A 25,341-nucleotide genomic window follows, 5' to 3' on the forward strand; every position below is an offset into this window, starting at 1 on the left:
AACGCGTCGTTGAACAAACTACAAATCATACCATAAATCAACCGTACAACCTAGTGGTATAATACATTAAGAAAAAAAACAAAAAGAAAGATATAAAATATAAATGATGATATTTTAACGTGGTTTGTTTTTTTCAGCCGACAAATCTTTAAAGTTGGGCTCGTAAGAAGTTATCAATTATATCATTTTAATTATAAAGATTAGCGATTCAATCTCCCCATAATTGTTGAACAAAGAAATGATACACTCTATTTCAAAACTTAATTGAAAATTTCAAAAATAAAAGACTCTAATGGTTAGATTTCTACTATCAATATATAATAATAATAACAATAATTCCATTGATAAGGTATATTGAAAAATAGTTTGATAAACTAAACCTTAAAAAAGGAATTATCTCAGTCACTAAATGAACATAAAACGACATAAAAGATGCGTAAAAAATGAGACTTTTATCGGTGAGTATCAATGATACATTATAGATAGGGATAGTTGCAAATGTAGCAATTATATTCAAAATAATTAAGTATATAGCAACATTTTAAAAAAATTGCAAATATAGCAAAATCTGTCAAAATCTATCAATGATAGGAGTCAATCACTGATAGACCATGTAGCAAATGTTAGTCTATCACTGATAAACCATAAGAGTCTATCAACGATAGAAGTATATCACTGATTGATTTTGCTATATTTGCAATTTTTTAAAATATTACTACATACTTAATAATTATTCTAAAAATTGCTACATACTATAATTATCCTTATAGATAATGATAGAAATCTAATTGTAATTATCACCGATAGAGTTTTGAAATTTTTTTATTCTATTTTGTAAATATTTTTAATTAACCATAGAGTGGAATAATTTAATAGTTGGACGTAAGAGAATAATAAAATAAATTCACACCAAGGGATGATGATAATATTGTCTTCAAGGTTATTGCCAACAATATAATAAAACAAAGGGCCATAGGAAGAGTGGAGAAGAAAACGAAAGGCAAATATTTAAATAATAATGATTTAATTGAAGAATGTTCTTTGATTTTTTTGAATCGTGTCTATTTTTGAACCATTTTTGACTTCGATCTTAATGGAATTTTGAAAAATAAATTCAAAAACTTCTTCTAGTTTTAAATTTTAGGGTACTTGTTAGAATTCAACTTGAAATTCAATTTAATCGTACAAGGAACGACAAAAAATACAAGGAATCTAACTAGATCTAATGAGAATCGTAAGAGTCGATAAAAAAAAAAGTTATGTACTGTGACAAATATTTAAGAAAGACAACTAATTACTCCATCAGATCAGTTTGGATATTGGAACTCGCATGATCAATATATGTAAGTTATTAATGTAACATTTTTTCATGACATTACAGTTCAATTTAGTAATTGTAATGACTCAATGAACGACTAACCACGTAACTTAACTCAAACTTCTATATAAACAAAATGATATACAGTAATAATACCTTTGAGATATATCCAACATCTACTGATCATAGTTGATCTCAACCAAAATAGCTAATGATTTGAGCATTATTAGAGTATGTTTGATGTCTATGCATTATTCTTATTGTAAGCACTAAATTGATCATGTCTATCAACGATAACAAGAATCAAAGTATTCTTTTTAATCCTAATAAAAAACAAGTCGATATCGTAATCTATGTTTCTTTGAAGAAGACAAAAACAAAACAAGGAATAATAATAATAATAATAATAATAATAATAATAATAATAATAATTAAAAACAAGAGTATCAATCCAAATATTACTCAATTAAATAAAAAATTATTCGATCGACAAAAAAAAAAGAAAAAAGAAAAAAGAAATAGAGGTTCAATCTCGACGATAGATAGATCATTTTCTTCACTCATCCATTATTGGTTTAAAAGATTATAACGTTGGCCAAAGTCGTGGTCCTTCATACTTGTCCTACTCCTACGACTTATCGACGTGGCAAGCAAAGATATGAAAGAAGAATATAAACTAATAAAGGATTCTAATTTTAAGAATAATAATTAAATTTATAGTAATTTTGTTTTAAAAAAATTACGAATATAACAAAGTCTATCGATAATGCATTTTATTTTATAGCAATTTTTAAAAATATTGTTATATATGATAGTATTTTAAATCTAATTTCTATATTTACAACTATCTTGAAAAAATTATATTTCACAAACTTAATTTTCTTAAATTATTGATATGAATTCAGTGGTGGTCCATGTTTCTTGTACATTTTTATTTCCCATCGTCATCGTTGGAAAATATTTTAAGCACGTGTCTTTTGTATTTTTTTTCTTTTTTTTGTTAAAGTGCCTATTTTCTATCTTATATTTTGAGTAGGGATGCAAGAATAACCCAAACAACCCGGACAACCCAACCTAACCCATATTATATAGGTTGGGTTGGGTTGGATTCAAAATTTTGATTTTTTTCGGGTTGGGTTGGGTTGCAGGTTAGAGGGTTGAAAAATTCAAGTCAATCCAATCCAACCCAACCTGAATATATATATATATATATATATTATATTTTATTATTATTATTTATTTATTTAATAAAAGTTAAACAATCTTAAGTTTCCAGAGTTTTTTTTTTCCCTTAACTTATGCAAAACATATTCGATTTACAAATATTAAAATTTAGAAACGAAAAAAAATAAAAATAATACCACCCAACAACCCAACCCATATTTTACAGGTTGGGTTGGTAACTTAATTCGGGTTATTCAGGTTGGCAACCCAACCAACCCGAAAATATGGGTTTGGTTGAGAATGTCTCCCAACCCAACCCATTTACATCCCTAATTTTGAGAATTGATTCAATTTTAGTCCATATAATTTTTTAAAAATATTATTGTAAATGACAAAACCTTTGAAAATATTTACAAATTGTAGCAAAATTTTAAATTCTATTAATGTTAGACAATGATATAATTTAAAAAACAAATACGTAGAAAATAACTTAGGATTTATTGAAAGTACATGTATTAAAATTTATGAGTATCTATCGTTGATTGACCATGTCATGAATATTGATCTATCAGTCTATAAACTATAAAAGGTCTATAATTTATTTTACTATATTTTGTAATTTTTGCAAAATACTGTTGTATAATTAATTATTTTATTTTTAAAATTGATCTATCCATTATAATTACCTATTAATTAATCATACTGTGAATAACATATATCATTGATCTTTTAAAAATATGATGGAGATAAAAGAAGTAAAGGTTTTTTCTTTTTTCTAATGAAGTCTTTTGCTATAATTAAAATTGAGTGATCAATATTAGAATATTAAACAACAAGAGAAAAAAATGAAAAATATTTTATGTAAATTAGGTTTGAACCACATCTTTGAATTTGAAACTTAACAAAATTTAAGAGCTCTCATTAAAATAGAGAACTTCAAAACTTGTTAAAATATTTAGAAATTTAGATAAACTTCATAGAATAAAGGTACATTTTATTTTATTCATGTTTAATTAAGTATTCATGAACAGTATTGCTTTATACTTCTCTTATATTTGATTGGAAAATATTTTTTTTTTTAGAATTTAGTTTCTATTTTCGCTAATGTCGACTTAATTTAGTTCTATGTTAATTTTCATTGCTTGATAGATCAAAATAGGCTATTGTCTGTGTCTATCATAATATGCAGATAGACACGAATAATAATCTATCTTTGACCTATTACGATCCGGTATTTAGACTATGATATTTTGCTATATGTTTATAAATATTTTGATTCATTTTACTATATTTGAAAATATTTTAAAAGACAAACCAAATATCAAATACTAAAGAAAAGACATTAACGTTGAAAGTTTTGATTTCATTTTTTTTAATTTGGTTTAAAATTCAAAAATATTTTTAAGTAAGAATAGTCGGACAATTAAATGTCAAAAAGAATATATTATCTCATCAAAGTTAAGTTTAACTTAGTGATAATTGTCACGAGGATTATGATATTAAGTATGCTTTATTGTGAGAAAACGTAGAATTAAATTAGGAGGAAGCAAACATAATTTCTCACTCTCTAACAACATTTTTTTATTTCTCTCTCACTTTTAATCTCGATAGAACTTCTCGAAAACTTTTCTTTTCGGTCCACAAACTCTTCGTCCTATCACCGAATTTCTATGTGATAACATTCTCTCCAAACAAATAAATAAATAAGAGTATGAAGGAACCAAAAAAATTAAAGTCCAAAAAAACAAGAAAACAAAAGATGGAGAATGGATTAAAAGAACATGTGTGTGATATTTTCAAAACATGTGTGGACTAAATAAATAATAAAATATTTTTACCAAAATTAAATAATATTCAACATTTTCTTTTGGCAAATATTTGATCTCTTCCTCTTTGGTTATAAATAAGTGTTGGCCTCTACACCAAACTCACCACATTCACTTTCTTCTTCTTCTTTCTCTCCATTAGAAATTATTGAGTTTTAATTTCATGGCTATTAGAATTCCTCCAACTCTTGGTCTTACTCGTCCCGGTCCAAGCAATGCCCCTAAGGTTTGTAGGACACACGTACCCAGTTCGATGGGTTTATTGATCTCTTGTTTGCTTTTCTTTCCATATCTATACCATTTTTAGAAGTCTTATAGATCGTTTGAGTTTTCTTCGATATGAATGGTCGAACAATAATTGTAGGTTTTGATATTCTCTAGCTTTTTTACAAACGTTGAATTTCTTGGCGATAAAGATCTTTACATATGTATAAGTAAGACCGACGAACTAATGTTGTCCTCTATTGATAAGTTGTTCTTTTAATGAAAAGTTAAAAATGAAACTATGTATAATCTTGAACTGATCATTAAAATGAACACAATGTAATCGATATCTACACAATGTAATCGATATCTATACTATGTTGAACTTAAGTGACTAAGAGATAGAAAAGTTTTAACTTTAATCTACGTTATTAAATCTTTCAATAATGCACTTTATAAAATATTATAGACAATTTGAGAATTTTTGTCGTTGAATTTTTTCGTAATCTATTTTTTCCTCAAAATCAAATTCTTTATGTTTTGAACAATACCTTTTGTTTGTTTTTTTCCTATGTTTAATTTCGCCATTAAAACTTCTCGCCATTAAAACTTCCGATTCTTATTTTGTTCTCGTACTCTTTCATTTATATATATATATATATATTTCTCTTCTTTTTTTCCTCCATGTGGCTTCTATTTTTTTCGTTAATAAATAATCAATAAAGTGAAATTTATAGAAAAAATTGTTTTAAATGATAAAATTGTTGAAAATATTTATGACTATAATAAAATTTCTTAGTCTATCAGTGATAGCCAGGAACAGATACTAATGTTTATCATCATCTAGTAGTAGTGTTTTGTTATATTTGTAAATATTTTGGTTTATTTTGTTATATTTGAAAACGAACCAAATTTAAAATCATAAACATATTTTTTTAAAAAATAATTGTTATGAATAACAAAAAAAAAAAAAAACTTACAAACTATATTAAAATTTTAAATACGATACTATTATTGATAGAATCTAAAAGTTTACTGTAGTTTGTAAATATTTTGTTCGATTGTATCAATCTCTAAAATGAATGACTGTTGTCTTAAACAAATATAAAAAACCTTTAAAATAATAATTATATTGCTTAAGATATGACTCTACATGTGTTGGCTGAAGAGTGGGTTTTCTTTTGTCTATTTGCCTTTTTTGCATGTAAAGAAGAAGAAAACTGTTTTGCATTTTATAAGTTGGAACTTCATTATTATTGCTATTAACCATGCATTTGTACTCTTCACATTCATTCCCTTTTCTTTTTCTTTCTTTTTTCTTAAGAATAATACATGATCTTCCTAAAAGTAGCCATTTAAAGTAAAAATCTTCTTCAACCACAAGTTATAATCATTTTTCTTAAATCACTTTTCATAATATACTTCCAGAAGTAAGAAAAACTTTTACTTGGAACATTTTGAAAAGTACTCTTTCCAATGAGCTAAAAATTCTTTGCATACTCTACACAAGTGTGAAGTGTCATCTCCAAACTCATCTTAAATCACAAATGGAACTGCATTTTTTCTTTTTTCCTTGCCATGCATGAAGTACTAATATTGTTATGTTAATTACCTGTTTCATAAAATGTCCCAAAGATAACTTTTGCTGCAAAAGACACTGATGTCTTGGAATGGAATGGAGACTTGCTTGCTGTGGGTGTCACAGAGAAAGATGTGGTCAAGGATGACAACAACAACTTCACCAATCCACTTTTGCAAAAGTTGGATGCACTCTTGGGTGGATTGTTGGCCGAAGCTTCTTCAGAGGAAGATTTCTCTGGAAAGTCAGGCCAAGCTATTGTTCTTAGAGTTTCTGGTTTGAGCTTTAAGAGGGTGGGTTTATTTGCGCTTGGCCAGTCAGCTTCACGTGCAGCAGCCTTTGTTGGTCTAGGTGAGGCCATTGCAGCAGCAGCACAGGCATCTCGAGCAGTTTCAGTTGCTTTTGCTCTTGCCTTCTCAGCGGACCTTTCGGATGAATGGAAGCCAGCCATTGCCTCGTCCATTGCAATTGGTACGTCTTCTATAAACGTTAAACTATCTACTTTCTCAGAATTACAATAGTAATTATAGACACATTATGATCTATTGGTCCACCGAAGAGTTGATAAGTTTGGAGTTAATACGTTGGAATTTGGAATTTTACATCAGGTATATAGGTAGATGAAGTTTTTAAATAAACGTGAAAAGTAGAAAAAGACGAAAAGATGAAGTTACTTAAAACATATGCAAACTTCAACCGTGTATACTATTGAAGTTGATATGTTTAACACTAACTACGGCCCTTCAAGTGTACAATTTGTTTGGTCTTATTTGACACTAACTTTTTTTCTGTATCATAGGAATTGTCAACGGGATATTTGACGACAATAGATATAGATCAAACCCCAAAGCAACTGTACTTCAATCTGTGGATGTTCTTGGTCTTGGATCTGGAGCTGCTATGATAAAAAGGCTGAAATATGCACAATATGTCAGTTCCGGGATAGTGTTTGTAAGAGAACTTGTAAATTCACCAGCAAATATACTTACACCAGGTCTGCTCCTTTCTATATTTTATTGTGTTTATCTATCATTTACTTTCTTGGTAGTGCCTAGTGGTCAATGGTATCAACAAAACTTTTAAGTTTTGCATTTTTGCATTTGTACCATTGAACTACTATTGAGTTTCAACTTAGCTTGTCACCTTACATGGCACTGATTTTAAGAAATTACATCTATATGATTAGGGCAATTGGCAGCAGAGGTTTTAAACCTTACCCGAAACTATAGTGACGTTCTTTCTGCAAGAATTTTCGATGAAGAAGAAATCATAGAAATGAAGATGGGGTCTTATCTTGGTGTGACTGCAGCAGCCACTGCAAATCCTCCCAAGTTTATCCACTTATGTTACAAACCCCCCAGTGGATCTGTATCGGCCAAATTGGGTTTAGTTGGTAAAGGAATTACCTTTGACAGGTGATTATACACATCTACCATAACGATATTTGGTCATTTTCATGTTGATATTATGCGAGATGTGGTATATTCAGTTTTCAACACAAATGGCTGAGTAACTTTCTCCTTTCTCCTTTCTCCTTTCCAATAGTGGTGGCTACAACCTTAAAGCAGGATCCGGCAGCAACATTGAAACAATGAAAAATGACATGGGAGGGGCAGGAGCAATTTTTGGTGCAGCCAAAGCCATTGCTGAAATTAAACCTCTTGGTGTCGAGGTAAAACATTAGATCTATCACCACTTCTTTCCATGTGATTAAGTTCTTGATTAATTGGCTAATTAGTTTGTTGTTCCCAAACAGATCCATTTTGTTGTTGCTGCTTGTGAGAACATGATAAGTGCAACTGGCATGAGACCTAGTGATATTGTCACAGCTGCAAATGGAAAGACAATTGAGGTATACTCTATATTCTTTTGTTCCTATACCCTATAAAAGGATCATTGAACTATCATCTCATTATTCTGATAATTTTTTGTTTGTTTTGAATTTGGTCCTAAAACATTTGTCAGTTAGATGACATGAACTGTAGTTGGACAAAATACAACTGTTATACATAAATTCTATGGGGTGAAAAAAGGTCTTGAAGGCTTACTGCATTTTCATAGGAAGTGTTGTATAAACCATAATATTCCATTTATTGTGCTAATGTAAAACTCTTTGAATCATAGTAAGATAAATATTTAAATTAATATCTTCCATTGTGGCTAATTTTCAGGTTAATAACACTGATGCAGAAGGCAGACTTTGCCTTGCTGATGCTTTGATATACACTTGCAAGCAGGGTGTTGATAAGGTATATCTATATTAAGTTGGTATTTGAAATTTGTAGAGCCATTGCTAATTAATAGTTGAGGAAATTGGATATAATTAATGTAATTTTAAATTGCTTTGCAGATTATTGACTTGGCTACTCTAACTGGTGCTTGCATAACTGCTCTTGGGCCTTCAGTTGCAGGTATGATGATCTTCGTAGCTTCCTATGTTTCATGCTCAATTTGATGAATCCAATAACAGAAAACTAGGTTTTATGTGAGTTGTTAAAAGAGCAATGGTTTTAGATAAACTTGTGTTTCATCTAAACATCCACTGGGAAGAGAAGAGAAGAGTAACTCGTATATCTATCTATAATTACTATAAAAGGATGAAACTGGAGAAATTTTTTAATCTCATCTCATTTTAGTCATTCACATAATTTTAATGTTTATGTTCATTTTCACATTTAACAAGATAGAAATTACCCTTCCTTTGTTTTTCATCGCCTTAGTGTAACTTTTCTAAAAAATTTAAATTTTTATCTCTAATTATGTCATTTAAATTTATTCAAATTCGTTCACATTTCACGCTATCATCTAATCTTCTATCTCCCCATTATTCACATTCCCTTTATCTCATATTAATTCTTGTGTATCTCTTTTAACCTTTCAAATTCTTCATTTTCAAATATTTGGGTATAAATATCTTATTCTTTTTTTTTCACTCATATTCACAAGTCACAACAAAATGCTAGGGGTAAAGATGAAAAGCAAATCAAATTATTTTTTCTATGCTCTTTTAATTTTTTTTTATTTTATCTATTTTTTATATAGAAGTATGCTTGTGTATATTCCTTTGATATATATGTTTATTTTTAGTACACAACCGAAGTTGGAAAAACTTGACACGTAGATATATTTATGGTCTTTATGTTTAAATTGTGTAAGGTTGAGAATCCAATGTAACCATGGAAATCTTGCTCATGTTTTTTTTTTTCATTTATTTTTTTTATTAAAGATATTATAAATTTTGAGATAGTATATTATAGTATTTATAAATTTATTATTCATTTTTCGCTCGTTACGATGTGAATATAAAAATGATACAAATATAAAAACAGTGAAATGACTGTTCTAATTTTGTAAATTTAAGTTAAAACTATAAATTTTTTGTGTGTGATTTTCAGCATTATTTACTAGTTTTATAAAAATTGTGAGGTCTCTTCATCCTTTTAACGTGCAAACCACCTAAAATAAACCAATGCAAGGTATAAACAAAAATAGCTTTAAGTCCAATATGAAGAGAGCAAAATGCATAATTTTAGAGATACTTTACAGAAAGAAGAGGTATTTCTTCTCCCTCTATTAAAATGGTTGGTGAGTAAGTTACTACTTAGAGTTAGAACACAAGAATAAACAAACAATTGGAGACTACAAAAAAGTCTTTTTTAGGGGATCAACAATAGAAAAATGTGATTGTCACACACTTCAATTTTGTTTCCAGCTGCCTTTACACCAAGCGAAGAGCTAGCAAACGAAGTACTTTCTGCTGCAGAGAGGAGTGGTGAGAAACTATGGAGGTTGCCAATTGAGGAAAGTTATTGGGAGTCAATGAAGTCGGGAGTTGCTGATATGGTCAACACTGGTCCTAGTCAAGGAGGTGCAATAACAGCTGCTCTATTTCTGAAACAGGTCAATATTAACTTCATATTTCTTGAACTATCAGAAAAAGAGAAGTCCTATCTTCCATCTCTTCTGTTCTTTCATTCTTCTTTTTATGTTTTTACCAACAAAAACGAACTGTTAAACAAATTATCCTTTTGATAGATTTATGGTTTGAAATTCTAAAACATGAATATATGTGCTTGTAGTTTGTTGATGAGAATATCCAATGGATGCACCTTGACATTGCTGGCCCTGTTTGGAATACTAAGAAGAGTGTTGGAACTGGATTTGGTGTTTCCACGTTAGTGGAGTGGGTTCTGAAGAATGCTTCTTAAGATTAGGTCCAATGATGGCAGGGACCTTAAAAATGAATAATATGAATAAAAATTATATCGAGTACTAATCGATCTAAATAAGGTGGATGCTAAGAGTTTCCAGGTTGTAAGCATTTTAGTGATGATTATAATAAATAAAAAGTTGTATTAGATAATGTCATTTGTTATAGATTGCTGGCTATTCTAAGAGTTCTACTTTAATTTATCATTTGTCTCATTGGTATTTTATTCTTCTATTCATCTATGGCCTCATTTGCAATTGGAATATGATTTTATGATGATGAGAACAACTAGAACAAAAATGAAAGAATGTTTCGTGTATTGTTCGTAACATGTCTTATGTTTTTTTCATGTATGTGATTAGATTTGTTTACATAAGTAAATACAAAATTTAAAATTGTTTTGTAAAATGAAAATTCTAACGTCTTATTGATACTAAGACAATAATTTAGGTGTACTTTGAGCAAAAAATAAGAAGAAATTACAAACTAGAACGAGTTTAGTGGATGATGATGGATAAAGTTCTAAGCAATTGTAAAAATTTAGAATGTTCTACTCAAAATCTATTTTGAAGTGTATTTTAAATTATATTTTAATCAATACCTGATTATTTTTCAATTGAGCATGTATAAGTTCGTGCATTTCTAAACACTTCATAATATATTTCAAACACATTCTATTTTGAAAAAAAGAAAAACTATATATTAGACCATCCTTTAAAATAGATTTAGAAAAAAATGAGTTTATTAACAAAAAAAAATTATACAAATCTAGAAAGTTAATTTGAGAAAAATAAATTATGAGTGTTTAAATATTTAATTCCTTTTAAATTTACAATTTGGATGAAAAACCTCACTACCACTACCACCCACTAAGTTAGTAACCGTCTAGGACAAATCTACACTCGGCATTCTCAATCGACCAACCTTCAACCACTACTTTTAGTGACTCAATCAACCAACCTTCAACCACCACTTTCGATGATCGCTACTGACCAACTTAAAGAGCACCTCGACAAATTCTTTTACACTAATTTAAAATTAATAAAATCATATTTATTATAAAAAAAAATGTTTAAGTGAAGAAGTTTTTTTTAGATTCCCACAATACTTCACCTTAATTTTCAAAATAATAATAATAAACCAAGAAGGAAAAATCTCAATCTATTTATTCCCCTTTGTGTATAACTCAGTCGCGGCTTAAAAGCCTCAATTATCGAAGAAGAAAGAAGCGTTTGTCAATCGGAAAAAATGGTGGCTTCCAATTTGAAGTCGGAGACTATGGATCTGATGCAGAAGAGGAGCGCTATCGAGGCCCAGATGGATGCTATCATTTCTCGCCTTTGTCAGCCCGGCGGTCCTGGACTCTCCGGAAATCTTGTCGACTCTGAGGTGGTTACAACACCTTCTTTTCCCTCCATTTCCAGGATCGAATGAAATTTCTTGTGCTTTTGTTTTCCTGAGGTGATTAGGCTTTGTATTCGAACCCCCAAGTGAAAATTTTGGATTTTGGTAGTTTTGTCATGCTCGATTACAACTCTTTTCTTTTGAGAATTTGTGGAGTAACCTATAGCTAATAAGCACAATTGCATTTTTTTTTTTTTATTCTTTTAGTTTCTGTGCGAAGCTGTATGAAGACTTATACATGCTCAATTGAAAATTTATTGGATATTGATGTTGGAAAAGTTTGATATATTGGTCATGAACGAAGTTGGAATTTGTTTGGATTGCAAAAAAAATATGAACAAGGCTTGATTTTCTGCGGGGTGGATGATAAGTTTTTGGTAAATCTGAGTCCAAGAGAAGATTGATTGTGTTGTAGTGCCTTGTTTAGATTTAGTTTGTCTATAACTTACTTTGTACTTTATTTTTTAATATCTTTTGCAGGGGTTTCCTCGTTCAGATATAGATATTCCAGTTATTCGGTCTGAGCGTGGTCGCCTTACTGGTAGGGCAAATCCTTTTCATTACAGACACAGTTTTAGTTATGGTGTACTAAAAGGTGTTTTAATTGTAACTTTGGGAGTAGAAAAGAAATTACTTTTAGAAACCAAGCTTTGGTAGAGAGAAACGAAAGAACCTACAAGAACATAACAGAACTAGCCCAATGAAGTAACCTAGCAAACTTCAAAAAGGAATTTCGATCCATAAAAATGAAACTTGTAGAAGTCCTTCACCACCGAAGCTCGAACAAATGCATAAAATTTAGTACTTTTTCACTACTTCATTCGGATCTCTCACTCTCTCTAAGAATTCTAGAATTTGTCTCAAGCGAAATGCCCAAAATAGTTGAAAAATGAGCATTCGGTAGGATTTTGGCCATCTCCCTCAATCATAAGGCCGCAGTCTCTACTTCATGACAGTAGACTGTAAAACACTCAGGACTCCGTATCAAATTGATTAAGCTTAGTAGCACCTCCACACAATATGTTTAAGGTCCTCGGATGATACTCTGCATAGAGGGGAAAAGGAGTAGTGCTGCTGCATTCAATCCTAATTATTGACTTTCTCATGGAAGACTAGGTTGCTTAGCAAAAGACTTAACCTTCTAAGAAATTTTTCCTTCCAGAGCAAGACAAACGATGGGGAGTGACAGGGGGAGGAAAGGGAACAATGAAATGCTCGAAGGAAGAACTGGATGAGAAGCCCTAAGAAGGCACAAGGTCCATGAACGCCATTCTTCCATGAAGAATTCAAAAGTAAAAGAAAGGCAGTGACAGAGACCTCCTACAAATCCCTTCTTGGAGGGCAACAGAGGAACGCAAAAAATTTTAGCAAGGGGGAGTAAAAAATTTATTAAGTTGGTTCTAGCTCTTCAGAGATGTCTCTTTAATCGTAGAGTTAATTGCCTTATTGGATACTATAATACAAGAAATTTTAAGTTGTCTTTAGGATCATCCCAAGTTTGAAATATTTTCTTCTCTGTTTTGCGGCTTAGGTGTATTAGGATTTAAATCAAAATGTAAAATTTATTCATATTCCGGTTTTATCCCATTGTGAGGTGTTACTTCTGAATGCTCGTGCAATTCCATTGTCTACTTGTTTTTTCATTTTGGACATTCTGTTTCTTATCCAAAAATAAAAAATAGAAAGAAAAAAAAAACTTCATTTTGGATGATCGGATTTTTTTTAAACGAGAACATAGAGTTTCATCGAGAAAATAAATGAAAGAATACACATGCATACAAAAAACCAAAAGCCTACAGAAAAGGGGAGCTCCTCAAGAAGGGACTCCAACCATGTGAATTTTTTATGGGATTCAAATTGTAGATAAGAAACTCACTATTAATGTCTTAATGATGCTAAAAATTACTTATTTTCTTCAAGCATATTACTACAAATGAAGATCAAGTTATTACATTTCTCACATATATTATTATGTTTCAAAGTGTTAACCTGCTATTCTATCTTTTTAGAGCTAAGGAATGACCACACCGAGATCACAGAAAAGATTAATCAGAACATTCAAGTCTTGCATTCTGCAAAGCCTGCTTGTAGCTTGTCGCTCTCTAGGGATGCAGGTAATTCTGAGATAGATGTTATGCTACGGAATGACACTTATCGTTTATCCTTGCACATCTCAGTTCCAGCTGCACTAGAATTTCTGTTCCATTTTTAATTAATTCAGGTAGAGTTGACCATTGTATACTCGTAGTTTGCCGCTTGAATCCTCTTTTGTGCGGTCCTCTTTTTTTATGATATTCTAATGTTTGATTTCTTATCATCAAATATACATTCATGTTTACAGTTTGGATTCTGCTTCATTTTACGAAGAGAGAATTGGTCTTTTTAAGTAATTCCTTCGGTTGGTTATATTTCCTTATGTAATCTTATTTATTAAGTTATTAACGGGGCATTCCAATCCCTAAAAGTCTGTAAGAAAGGGTTTAAGTTGTTAGGACTCCGTAGTAGCAACTGAACTCACTACACTAGACACTAGACCTAGAATTAAAACAAATAAAATGTGGTTTGTGAGGAGTGAGATGTCTTAACAGATTATAAGAAGTTAATTCTCAGAAATATGGAAGTTGGCGTGTCATCGACATTTTTTCCTGACGTTTTCCTTCCCTGACTCTTGCCAATTGGTACCTCTGTGTTGCGTACTTGGCTTTGTGGGAGAATTTTTATCTTCCCTCACATTCATGGTTTTCCATGTCTTTTTCATGAATTTTGTTTCTTATGAAACAAAAAGTAACAATAAATCAATAGTGATAACCAGAATATTCAAGCCATCACACGCCTTCCAATTTCAAAAGTACACATATCATATACTAGAATCACCTGCAGATATCTCTATTGAAAATTTGTCTCAAGATGGTTGTGCCATTTGAATAATCATCATGGGATCAATCCTGATTTTACCTATCACATTCATTTATTAGGGAATACTGAGGGTTCTATTGGCCAAAGGTCATCTGTCACAGCTGTTACATCCCCATCCTCAAATGGTATTTCTCAGAGGGATTCTTCCACTGCTATGGACATAGATGCAAATGGAAGCATACCTTTTGCATTGGTTGATGAAGTAGCTGATGCATCGCCAGCAGCAGATGATGGATTACAACTAGGCGATCAAGTTCTTAAATTTGGGAATGTAGAGGGCGGTGATGATCTATTGCGTAGGCTTGCCTCTGAAGCACAGAATAACCAAGGTCGTGCAATACCTGTTGTGGTTATGAGGCATGGTACTCCGGTCAATTTGACTGTGACACCCAGATCATGGCAAGGTCGAGGTCTTCTTGGGTATGTGCATTGCTTGTCCTTTTCTCACTAGCTTGATTGTCATTTTCTCGATTTAATTGAGAAGACTAAATTATTAACACAATTTTTTTTGTACAAATTGCTCTGTGAAATGTAAAGAAATTCCCCTTTTTCACTCGCCATCCGACACAAAGTTTCTGAAAATGAAGGGCATGTTTAGGAACAATTTTTAAATGATTAAGATCGTTTTTGTTACATTTAAAATTACTCCAAAACACATCTTTAGTCATTCAATTTAATGTTTAATTTTATATTTTAATTGCATTTTTTTGTCCTATTGAAATTGATTTTGAATGATTAGACGTATTTTTGGAGTGATTTTAAACACACATCCACACACGGACGGGCACACCAATTTTTTCTAATGGACTTCTAAGTTTTGGTAGTTCCCTTGAGAATGATCTGCTTGACTGACCATTGCCACTATTGGGTGCTTGCAGATGCCATTTTCGGATGATGTAGCTGGGCTCTATCCACAAGTTCAACCTGCCATGGTTCATCTTTCTACGTAACTATCCTCCTATTTCTTCACTTAATTTACTAGTTTAATTCTAGGTTCCATACATGTTTAACAAATTTCTCTTAACTATTCTGGATTTATAGCGATTCCCCACATAGCCCTTACTTTTTTGTCACTTTGGCATGAATACTCTGTAAATTGAAATAACATATGATAAGTTGCTCTTTTTTATGCTATTTTAGTCATGTAAGCTCCTCATGATGTCAAAACTACTTCCGAAAACATGTTAATCTTCTTGAATGAAACCAAAAATTCTATGGTTTCTTGCCTTCATTTTCCATAGCTTGTTTACTCTGAAGATTAAACTAAAAATATTAAAATCTGGAAAACAGATTTTGTAGATTATATAGGAGTGGAAAAGTCAAGTCCAGGAAGATTATAACAAGTTTGTTAAAAGAGATTATTGAAAAGATGCATCAAAAGCTAAGCAAGTGGAAAGTCTTTATTCACCTACTCCATTTGGCTGCATCCAATTTATTTAGCTACTTGTTTGGTCTCTCCAGCTTGAAAAGCCACCAACATAAATTTCAAATGCTGCATTCCTGTTCTTCCCTCCCTTATTTAATATTATTAATATAGACGTTGATGACTATTTTTCTTTACACTGGAAAGTTTTCTTTACAAATAATGTTGTTAAACTTTCCATCATTGTTAAATGATCAAAGGTTGTGATATGATATTTTGGAGAGATGCTTCAGGTTTGGAGACATTTTGGACCCATATACCACTTATTTGAGATTTTAGTTTTATCATGTATTTTTTGTCACATCAATGTTATTTAGTGGTTAAGAGATATCTCTATTTTCTATCTAAAAATGATAGGTCTGAATCTTTATTTTGTATTTGTAATGTAATACTATTGAAAATAGAACGAAGTGGAGAAAAGGTTGTAATTTAATGCGAACAAAGTCAAGCATGAAAGTTGTGTACTAATAATTATAAACTACGAGGTACAAAATACAACATAGATATCATCAAAGAACTATATTTAGAGGAAAAAAAATGTGGATATGACAATAACATCCGTATTAAAATATATGAAACTTAGGATGGAAGTATATCAATAAGTTTAATTTTTACAAGTCAAATAATTATTAAACTAATCTAAAATTCATAGTTTTTGTTCTCTTGGAATTTAATTAAGGATCCACATGTTCTTTAAGAAAGAATGATGTTCGAGAAGTAAAGATAAGAAACAGTAAGGAAATGACAGTATTTTAGAAATATACAGAAAACGAGAAAAAAAAACCAAATTGTTAAGGTCAATTTGATAATTATTTTAACTTTTTATTCTAAAAAATAAAATGTATTTTTTCCAAAGTTCTTGTTCTCATTTTCAGTTTTTCGTAATTTTAGAAATTTTTTGTTTACATTAGAAAAGTGAATTAGTTATCAAACTCTTCTTCTTTTTTTTTTTTTGAAAAAATTAACTTAAAAAAAACTTTTAATTTTAGATCTAATTGATCTATGACTCTTTAAAACTCAATCAAATGAGGTTGCCAACTTCAGGAGTAAGGACTCTAACTCCTATGGACTCGGCCTTTTTACAGTTTTACGGGACTCAATGAAGACTCTATCCTATCCAATAATAAGATATGAATAAGCAATTCTCTTCCCTAGCCAATAACCGTGGAAGTCGACTGGATAATTTCTCTTCTTCTTACCCACCCTATGATTCAAAGTTCTTGCTTTGTTCCAACTTTTCCTATCTATGTGATTGCTTTCAGAAAGAGAATATGCGAGAGAGGAGAGCACAAGAAGATCCCTCTCTTCTTCGAGTGGGAGAGCTTAACCGTACCTGATCTATCGAAGACGAAGCCATAACTAAAGGAAGCAAGAGGAAAAAAGGAACACTTCTTTGTTTTAGTGGATAAATTCTAATTTTAAAGTTCAGAGATTAAATAAACATAAACTTAAAAATCGATGGATTACCACTTGTAATACAACGTAACCAAACAAATGTCAAATAAGTCTTATTATGTTTATATTTAACTAAAAAAAATCTCAAAACTTTGTTTATCTTATTAAACATGGAAACAACTCAACTACTTAAATAAAAAATATAGTATGATAGTCGTAATTTTCAATTGTTGCAATGTCCCTATTTTAAATCATAGTGTTTATCATTTTTCATTCGCGGCCTCTCATTCTTATTAACTCAACTAAGATAGTATATATTTCGGTACAACCATAACTTACACTAAAATAGTTTCTACATCAAAAAAAATCTTAAACAAATAAAATATTTTATAATAAAAAACTGAATTGTGGGGATGTGGTGCAAACACCGAGCTCGCGAGTGAACTTTTTGACATTCTTCGTTGGAATCTTCTCAAAATTCTTCTGCAGCCAACAATTTTATGCGTTTATGAATTTAAATTTAATTATTGTCAGACATTTCATATCCCCATTAATTGCAAAGTTTTCAGGAGTAAATATCTTCGACAAAACCTCGAATCATTCAGTGACGAACCTCCACAACCTAAGCTAAGCCGCCTGCCAGTTTTCTCAGGTTTTTCTTGTCTTTTTCTTGCATATTATGATAATGGGTGAAATGGGTTTTTCCTTTTTTTCTTATTTGTTTGTTTTCTTTATGATTTTGTTAGTGGAATTCATTTTCTGGGTTGCTTATGGAGTTGTGTTTAGTGATGCATTTGGTTTGTTTTCCCGTGTTTGAGGTGGAATTTTATATCTATGAAACGCAGGGTCTTGATGTTTTGTTTATTCATTTTGTGGATACTGTGTTAATCTTTTCTTTTATTTATTTGTTTGTTATAAATTGGAATGAGAATTATAAGTCATAGAAACTTTTGGTTCTGTAATTATTACAATTTAGTTGGTTTAATTAATCAGAGATGGGGTAGGGGTAAGGTTTCTTCTGCAATGTTCTTGAGAATAAACTTTATAAAGCCATTGTTCTCTAGATCAAATGAAAGAATACACTATTTGGTGCCAGAATGGAAAACAGAGGCAAAGATGATCTACCGAAAAGGGGTTTTTCAGTTGAGAATGAGAAACAAAGAATTTCTTTTTCAATTTGTTAAATGTGGAGGTGGAGCTTTCTACTTTTCTCCCAATTCTCAACTTGATGAACTTTGAGGAGTGTGAGGAATTTTGAGTGGATTGAAAACCTGAAAATTATCGCTCAAGTAGTTGGTATTTGAAATTCAGGGGATCATTTGAGTTATGAAGTATTTTGAGTTTTCTTTGATAATCATACTGCGTCAAGAAGGAACTTGTGATTTCCTCTATTTTGTTAAGAATCTCATATTGGAAAAACCAAGGAGACTTAAACTTTTTATAAGTTAGATAGGCCACTCCTCTCGTTGTCGATTGGTTTTGAGATGGAACCACCGACGGATTTAGCATAAACTACTCCTCTTATTGCCAATAAGATTTCTGGAATTGCCACTTGATGGAACCCCATACAATACTATAAAATGCATTTAGGTTGCAATAAGTGGAGTGAAATTTTCTCCCACTTGTTCATTCTACCTCATGAAGCTGCATTTTCCAAAAAGATATTATGTCCTTCGGAGCTCGTTCCTGCATCGAATCAACCTGTCTAGTGGTCGGATGTCGTGAATCAGCTGTGATTCTAGCTGAAAGGTTTCCACGTCCTCTGCCGATATTAGCTGGTAATAACATGCATATTTAGTCAAAGCCTTGATTCGTGAGACTCTGCTTATACTAAAAGACCCTATTTATTTTTGCATCTTTAACCTGGAAAACCCCTTAGAACTGAAGTACTTCTAAGAAAATTACTCGCTTTTTTATTGGCTGCTCATATGTTGACTTGAATTATGCAGCATGTAAAAACCGATATTCCTAGCAAGAAAGAGTTGGAGTACATTTGATTATGTAAAGCACTTTCGTTATAGTGTATCAAGGCTAAAAAATTTATATAAAGTAATTGAGAATAGTCCTTAATTTTTATGATCTGAGTAGGCATTACTTAGTTTTCTCTTTAGCTCTCCTAAAGTTAGGCTCCAGTGCTCTCGAAGGTTGTCAAATTTTAATTAAATACTGTTAGTCTCTTCATTGAAGATTGAAGTTTTGTTAACTAACTAATAAATGATGCTTTTTTAAAGGAAAAAAAAAAGGAATAAGAATCTTCTTTATCTTTTACTCAATTGCATTGTTTATACAAGAAGACTTTAATTGAATGTCGTGTAGTGTCTGATTTGGTGGGTTGTCTCTATCTCTTGCTCTCTCTCACACGGTTTTGCTGCATCAATTTTTTGAAATTTGGAAGCTATGCTATTTTGGTATAGGTCCGCGTCTCTCTTTGAGATTCAAAGGGTATATATTACCCGATAACACATGTCTTATGATGATTCTTATATATCGATGGACATAATGGAGCAGACACCACAAGAGTCTTCAACTTCATTATGGAAACAGATCTCAACCATCAGGCAAACGGCTTTAGAAGCATACAGAAGAAAACCAATCTCACATTGGATTCTTCTTGCTCTAAGCAGTGTTGCAATGCTCATAGCTTTCCCCGCTTCATCTATACTTTCCCGTGTTTATTACGACAACGGTGGGAAGAGCAAGTGGATCATTTCCTGGGTATCGGTCGTTGGCTGGCCTATTCCGGCTTTATTATTATTTCCCATGTATTTCTTATCTGAAATCCGTCCTACCCCTCTGAATTGGAAGCTTATTATTTCTTACATTGTGTTGGGCTTTTTAAGTGCAGCTGATAACCTCATGTATGCATATGCTTATGCATACCTCCCTGCTTCTACCGCTTCGCTTTTGGCATCATCATCCCTCGTGTTTTCTGTACTATTTGGTTACCTTCTTGCCAAGAACCAACTCAATGCTTCGATACTGAATGCTGTCTTCATAATCACAGCTGCAGTTGTGATGATCGGTCTAGATTCAAATTCAGATAGATATGGAGGCATAACTGATCGACAATACATATTGGGTTTCGTATGGGATATCCTAGGCTCTGCTCTCCATGGACTCATCTTTGCTTTATCGGAGCTAGTTTTCATTAAGTTACTCGACAGAAAGTCTTTCCATGTTGTGTTGGAACAGCAAGTAATGGTTTCATTTTTCGGCTTCTTGTTCACCACTCTCGGCGTCCTTCTAAACAATGATTTTCAAAACATGAAATCAGAGGCAGCAAGTTTCGTTGGTGGTACGTCGTCATATTTGCTTGTGCTTATTTGGAGTGCAATTTCTTTCCAGTTAGGTGTGTTGGGAGGAACTGCAGTTCTGTTTTTATCTTCAACCATTCTTGCCGGAGTTTTAAATGCTGTTCGAGTACCTATTACGAGTATTGGTGCTGTCATATTCTTAAAAGATCCTATGAGTGGCTTCAAGATCCTCTCTTTAGTCATCACTTTTTGGGGATTCAGCTCTTATATTTATGGCAGTTCCTCTATAAGTAAGTCATCCTGATCTTATGATGTTCTTCTGTTTCTCAACTATATATATATACATATATTAATATATATTAGTCTTGTGGGATAGTGAACTGAGGATAGTGCTCCTTGGGTGATTTTGGTCGTTTCTATGATATAATAGAGGAAAATTGGGAGGAATGTTGTAAAAACATTGCAGAATCTAAATGGATTGTTTTATTGGGGGAAAGAAAGATTGGAACATTTGGATGATTCATAGGTCACTTCACCGATCTACTAATTCTATTATTGGATCGATCGTAGTGATCATCAATTGCAAATGTAGTTGAATTGTTTTTTTATAATGTTTATCCAAATAAAATATAATGGTAGGTTTACAACTTACATTGATATATTTATGAATGAGTTATAAGTTTAGTCTCTTAATTGATTTTTTAGGCTTGCGTCTAATAAATTATCTAAATTTTTAATTTTATGTTTAAGAGGGGCATAAGTATTGTCAAATTAATATAATTTCATAGAACAATAGTAACGATCGTGTAAGTATTGTGTTTTATCTAATTAGATTTAATCTTAACTTATTAGGGATTAGAAAAGAATCATCTCATCTATTCTAAAGGAAAAAGGTAAACATCATCTCATTCTTCCTATAAATACATCAATTATAACTCTACGAGAGGTTGAATATGAGATATGAGATCTTAAATGGACAATTAAAGAAAATTTATGACTTCTTCCTTGGCGTCATGCGTAGGGACGAGACTGTGTTTCACCTTTCGATTCTAAACTTAAGAATACAAAGATCAATTAAATTTGTTTGCAATCTAGCCCAAGAAAAAAAAAAGTTGTGATAAAATACATCGAAAATATCACATTCATATGGTCATAAAACCGAAGAAAAGACAAATCTCAAGCGGAAAAATCTCTTATGATAAAACATTGAAGAAAAATCAAAGCGTCTTTCACGTTCTCGAAGATTTCTATCAAATTATGGAACCACAAATAAACTTTATTTAAACTCAAAAAGTTTATACGTTTTGTTTTGTTTTTTTTTTTTTTCTTTTAGGGCTTTCTTTCTAGCTAGGAAGCGAGTTTATTTAAGTCTCATGTTATTTATCAATATCTAAATCATACATGACATAATTCTTTTATTATAATCCTTTGTGGCCTTCTTTGCAAAATTGTGTTGTATAGAAAAAAGTACTCCCTAGTTGAACATACTAGCAATAGAAAAACTAAACCATAATTCCAATTTGAGAGTGAGAACTAACGTTATAGGTAAATTTAGACATGACGAAACAGATCAAAAGTCAATAAAAGGTACAAAAAATAATTGTCTCATTCTTACTTAAGAAGAAAACCTAAACTTTATCTCATTCTTCCTATAAATACATTATTAAAACTCCATATGATGGGATTGAATATGAAATATAAGATCTTAAATTTAACAAAAAAGAAAACTTATGTCTTCTTCGTACACCCTTTTTCTATTTTGTAGTCTCTCTCTTCCTTAAATTATAAATTTACCGTTGTTATCACGTGCAACTCAATATATTTTCCCTTAGCCAAAAATTGACATCATTTTTGTTTAGATGAATTAATTACCCTTCTAAATGAGGTTGAATTTCCCATCTTCTTCCATGATTGAACTTGAAAATTAAATTTTAAAAAAATCTCATGTGCAGATTTTGGGGAGAAGGGAAAAATATTAATATATATATAAAATATTAAATCGCACCCATGATTCTGTGTCAGGAAAATATGAATAAACTATTTTTGAAAAAACTTGAAAAAAAATTCCAAGTTAGGATCATGGGGAAAAATATTGATAAATTAATTAATTTTTAATTGAAAAATATTTAATTCGACATTATTGTTTAAATTTTAATCAAAAGCTCAAAGCATTTAGAGAAATCAGTACCATCAAATCAACAACCTAAGTCAGCCTTTCATCTATCTAAGGTTCTCTTTTCTTCCTTTTGTTTTTTTTTTTTTTTTCTTTTTTCTTGTCTTGTTCTTGCATAATATATATGATAGATGATAATGGGTTGAACTGGGTTTTTCTTATTGTTCACATAGATTTTTGTTTTCTCTATGATTTTGTTATACTTAATAGCAAGGAATGTCATTTTTTTGGTTATTTAGTGACTTCAGTTCACTGTTTTTACTTATGAATTTGATTTTTAAGGTGAAATCTTTCGTCTATGGAAGATATGATTTTGGCCTTTTGCTTACATCGACTTCCGGTAATTGTTTCTTCTGTTTTCTTATTCTTCGAGCGATCAGACCATATTAGATCTGTTGATTTAGTTTGCGTTGTAGAACAAGATTGAGTGTCGCAGAGCAAGACAGAAGAGAGGAGGGAGGAGAGCGAGATAATAAGAAAAAGGGAGCGAGAGAACAAGAGAGAAAGAGTGAGAGTTCTCATTTTGATTGTGTAATTTAAACTGAATTTGGCGTCAGCAACTGATCAAGAAAAACAAAACAAATCTTGTCTTTTCTTCCCATTTTAGCTCATCCATACAAAAACCTGGATATCTAGTTCATTACCATTTTGTTTGTTTCCATTTTTTTTTTCAGTATTCTCTTGATAATCAAGAGCCATGTCTCATGATGATTCTTACATATCAATGGATGAAATGGATCCCACACCACAAGAATCAAAGAACAGCAACATAAAGCAAATGGCTTTACAAGAATTTAGAACAAAACAAATCTCACATTGGATTCTTCTTGTTGTAAGCAGCATATCAATGTTGTTAGGATTCCCAGCTTCATCTTTACTTTCTAGAGTTTATTACAACAATGGTGGAAAAAGCAAATGGATCATTTCATGGGCATCAAGCATTGGTTGGCTTATTCCAGCTTTAATATTACTTCCCATCTATTTCTTCTTTCATATCAAGCCCACCCCTTTGAATTGGAAGCTCATTGTTTCTTACATTCTATTAGGCTTCTTAAATGCAATTGATAGCCTAATGTATGCCTATGCTTATTCATATCTCCCTGCCTCTACCGCTTCGCTTTTAGCTTCGTCGTCGCTCGTATTCTCTGTACTCTTCGGTTACTTTCTCGTCAACAACAAACTCAACGCTTCGATACTTAATGCCATCGTTGTCATCACTGCTGCAGTCGTAATGATTGGTTTGGATTCAAATTCGGATAGATACGGAGACATAACGGATCGAGAATACGTATTTGGTTTTATGTGGGATATACTAGGCTCTATTCTTCATGGACTTATCTTTGCAGTATCAGAGCTGGTTTTCATAAAGTTACTCGATAGGAAGTCGTTTCATGTTGTGCTGGAACAACAAGTGATGGTTTCTTTTTTCACTTTCTTGTTTTCAACTATTGGGGTGTTGATGAATGATGATTTTCGAGAAATGAAATCGGAGGCAGCGGGTTTTGTTGGCGGTATGTCGTCGTATTTGGTTGTGATTGTTTGGAGCGCGGTTTCTTGTCAGTTGGGAGTGTTGGGAGGAACTGCTGTTGTGTTTTTGTCTAATACAATTCTTGCTGGAGTTTTGAATGCTGTTAGAGTGCCTATTACAAGTATTGGTGCTGTTATGTTCTTGAAAGACCCTATGAGTGGCTTCAAGATTCTCTCTTTATTTATCACTTTTTGGGGATTTAGCTCTTATATTTACGGCAGTTCCTCGATAAGTACTTAAGGCTCATTTGGGTTGACTTTCTAGTTATTTGTAAACATTATTTGTTGGCACTTAAAAAACCAATTCAAACACGTCAAAAATGTAACATCTTTGTATGCAATTTGCTCATTTCATGGTAAAATGTCTTGTAGGTGTAATGTTGACATATCGTAGAAGATTTTACAATGACGTGTGACAATGTCGCATTGTTGACTGTATTGCAAAGTATCTTGGAAGAGTAATCGATACCCTTGTCGATTCAAGAACAAAATTGTGATTATTTCTTTTTTGTTTTTAAGTCTTTTTTAAACTTTGTATTAGAAATTTGTTATTTTTAAATTTTTGTGGATAATAAAAAAAAATATTGCAAAAGTAAATAAGGAGGATTCACGTTTAAAAAATCAATAAATTTCCAGCATTCACACCCACATGATTCATTAAATATTCAAGTTACGAAAGTGGAGTTTAAAACTAATATTAAAGCTCCAAAATTTAAAATTTAATCTAGTTTAAATTGAATAAATCAAAATTAGTTGAGTCAGTGACAAGAAAACAATTGACAAATTAGGGCTGAAATGTTAATTTAAAGTAAATTAATAGTTGAAATACTATGACGTTTGTTCAATTTTTGTTCAATTTTAGGTCTATTTTAGTTCAATTTTCAAATGTCCAATTTTAGTAGGAAAAAGGACACTTAGAAGCTTTTAAAAACCTAGTGTGGCATTCTA

General features: G+C 31.4%; 3 protein-coding genes across 7 annotated transcripts; all 3 read left to right on the forward strand.

Moving 5' to 3' along the window:
• Window positions 1-4,379: 4,379 nt before the first annotated feature.
• LOC103493753 (leucine aminopeptidase 1-like) lies at window positions 4,380-10,504 on the forward strand. 2 transcript variants are annotated; one of them, XM_051084633.1, is made up of 10 exons: window positions 4,380-4,534; window positions 6,148-6,562; window positions 6,891-7,085; window positions 7,278-7,506; window positions 7,637-7,763; window positions 7,848-7,943; window positions 8,263-8,340; window positions 8,442-8,502; window positions 9,804-9,991; window positions 10,171-10,504. In XM_051084633.1, the coding sequence occupies exons 1-10, from the start codon at window positions 4,472-4,474 to the stop codon at window positions 10,297-10,299; spliced, it is 1,581 nt and encodes a 526-aa protein (XP_050940590.1). In that variant the 5' UTR covers window positions 4,380-4,471; the 3' UTR covers window positions 10,300-10,504. The 2 variants fall into 2 exon arrangements, with proteins under 2 accessions (XP_050940590.1, XP_050940589.1); XM_051084632.1 differs by having other exon boundaries at window positions 9,804-10,186.
• A 925-nt stretch (window positions 10,505-11,429) lies between these two features.
• LOC103493762 (uncharacterized) lies at window positions 11,430-15,852 on the forward strand. Its single transcript, XM_008454654.3, has 5 exons — window positions 11,430-11,690; window positions 12,186-12,246; window positions 13,715-13,819; window positions 14,681-15,041; window positions 15,500-15,852. The coding sequence occupies exons 1-5, from the start codon at window positions 11,550-11,552 to the stop codon at window positions 15,519-15,521; spliced, it is 690 nt and encodes a 229-aa protein (XP_008452876.1). The 5' UTR covers window positions 11,430-11,549; the 3' UTR covers window positions 15,522-15,852.
• Window positions 15,853-17,823: 1,971 nt separating this feature from the next.
• On the forward strand, window positions 17,824-24,884 carry LOC103493783 (probable purine permease 5). 4 transcript variants are annotated; one of them, XM_051084635.1, is made up of 4 exons: window positions 17,824-18,091; window positions 18,504-19,217; window positions 19,854-20,983; window positions 24,766-24,884. In XM_051084635.1, the coding sequence occupies exons 3-4, from the start codon at window positions 19,903-19,905 to the stop codon at window positions 24,807-24,809; spliced, it is 1,125 nt and encodes a 374-aa protein (XP_050940592.1). In that variant the 5' UTR covers window positions 17,824-18,091; window positions 18,504-19,217; window positions 19,854-19,902; the 3' UTR covers window positions 24,810-24,884. The 4 variants fall into 4 exon arrangements, with proteins under 4 accessions (XP_050940592.1, XP_008452930.1, XP_008452946.1 ...); XM_008454708.3 differs by lacking the exon at window positions 18,504-19,217; XM_008454724.3 differs by lacking the exons at window positions 18,504-19,217; window positions 24,766-24,884 and adding an exon at window positions 23,541-24,755 and having other exon boundaries at window positions 17,825-18,091.
• The last annotated feature ends 457 nt before the right edge of the window (window positions 24,885-25,341 follow it).

Source organism: Cucumis melo, chromosome 5 (assembly GCF_025177605.1).
Source record: "Cucumis melo cultivar AY chromosome 5, USDA_Cmelo_AY_1.0, whole genome shotgun sequence".
In the NCBI taxonomy this organism is placed as follows: domain Eukaryota; kingdom Viridiplantae; phylum Streptophyta; class Magnoliopsida; order Cucurbitales; family Cucurbitaceae; genus Cucumis; species Cucumis melo.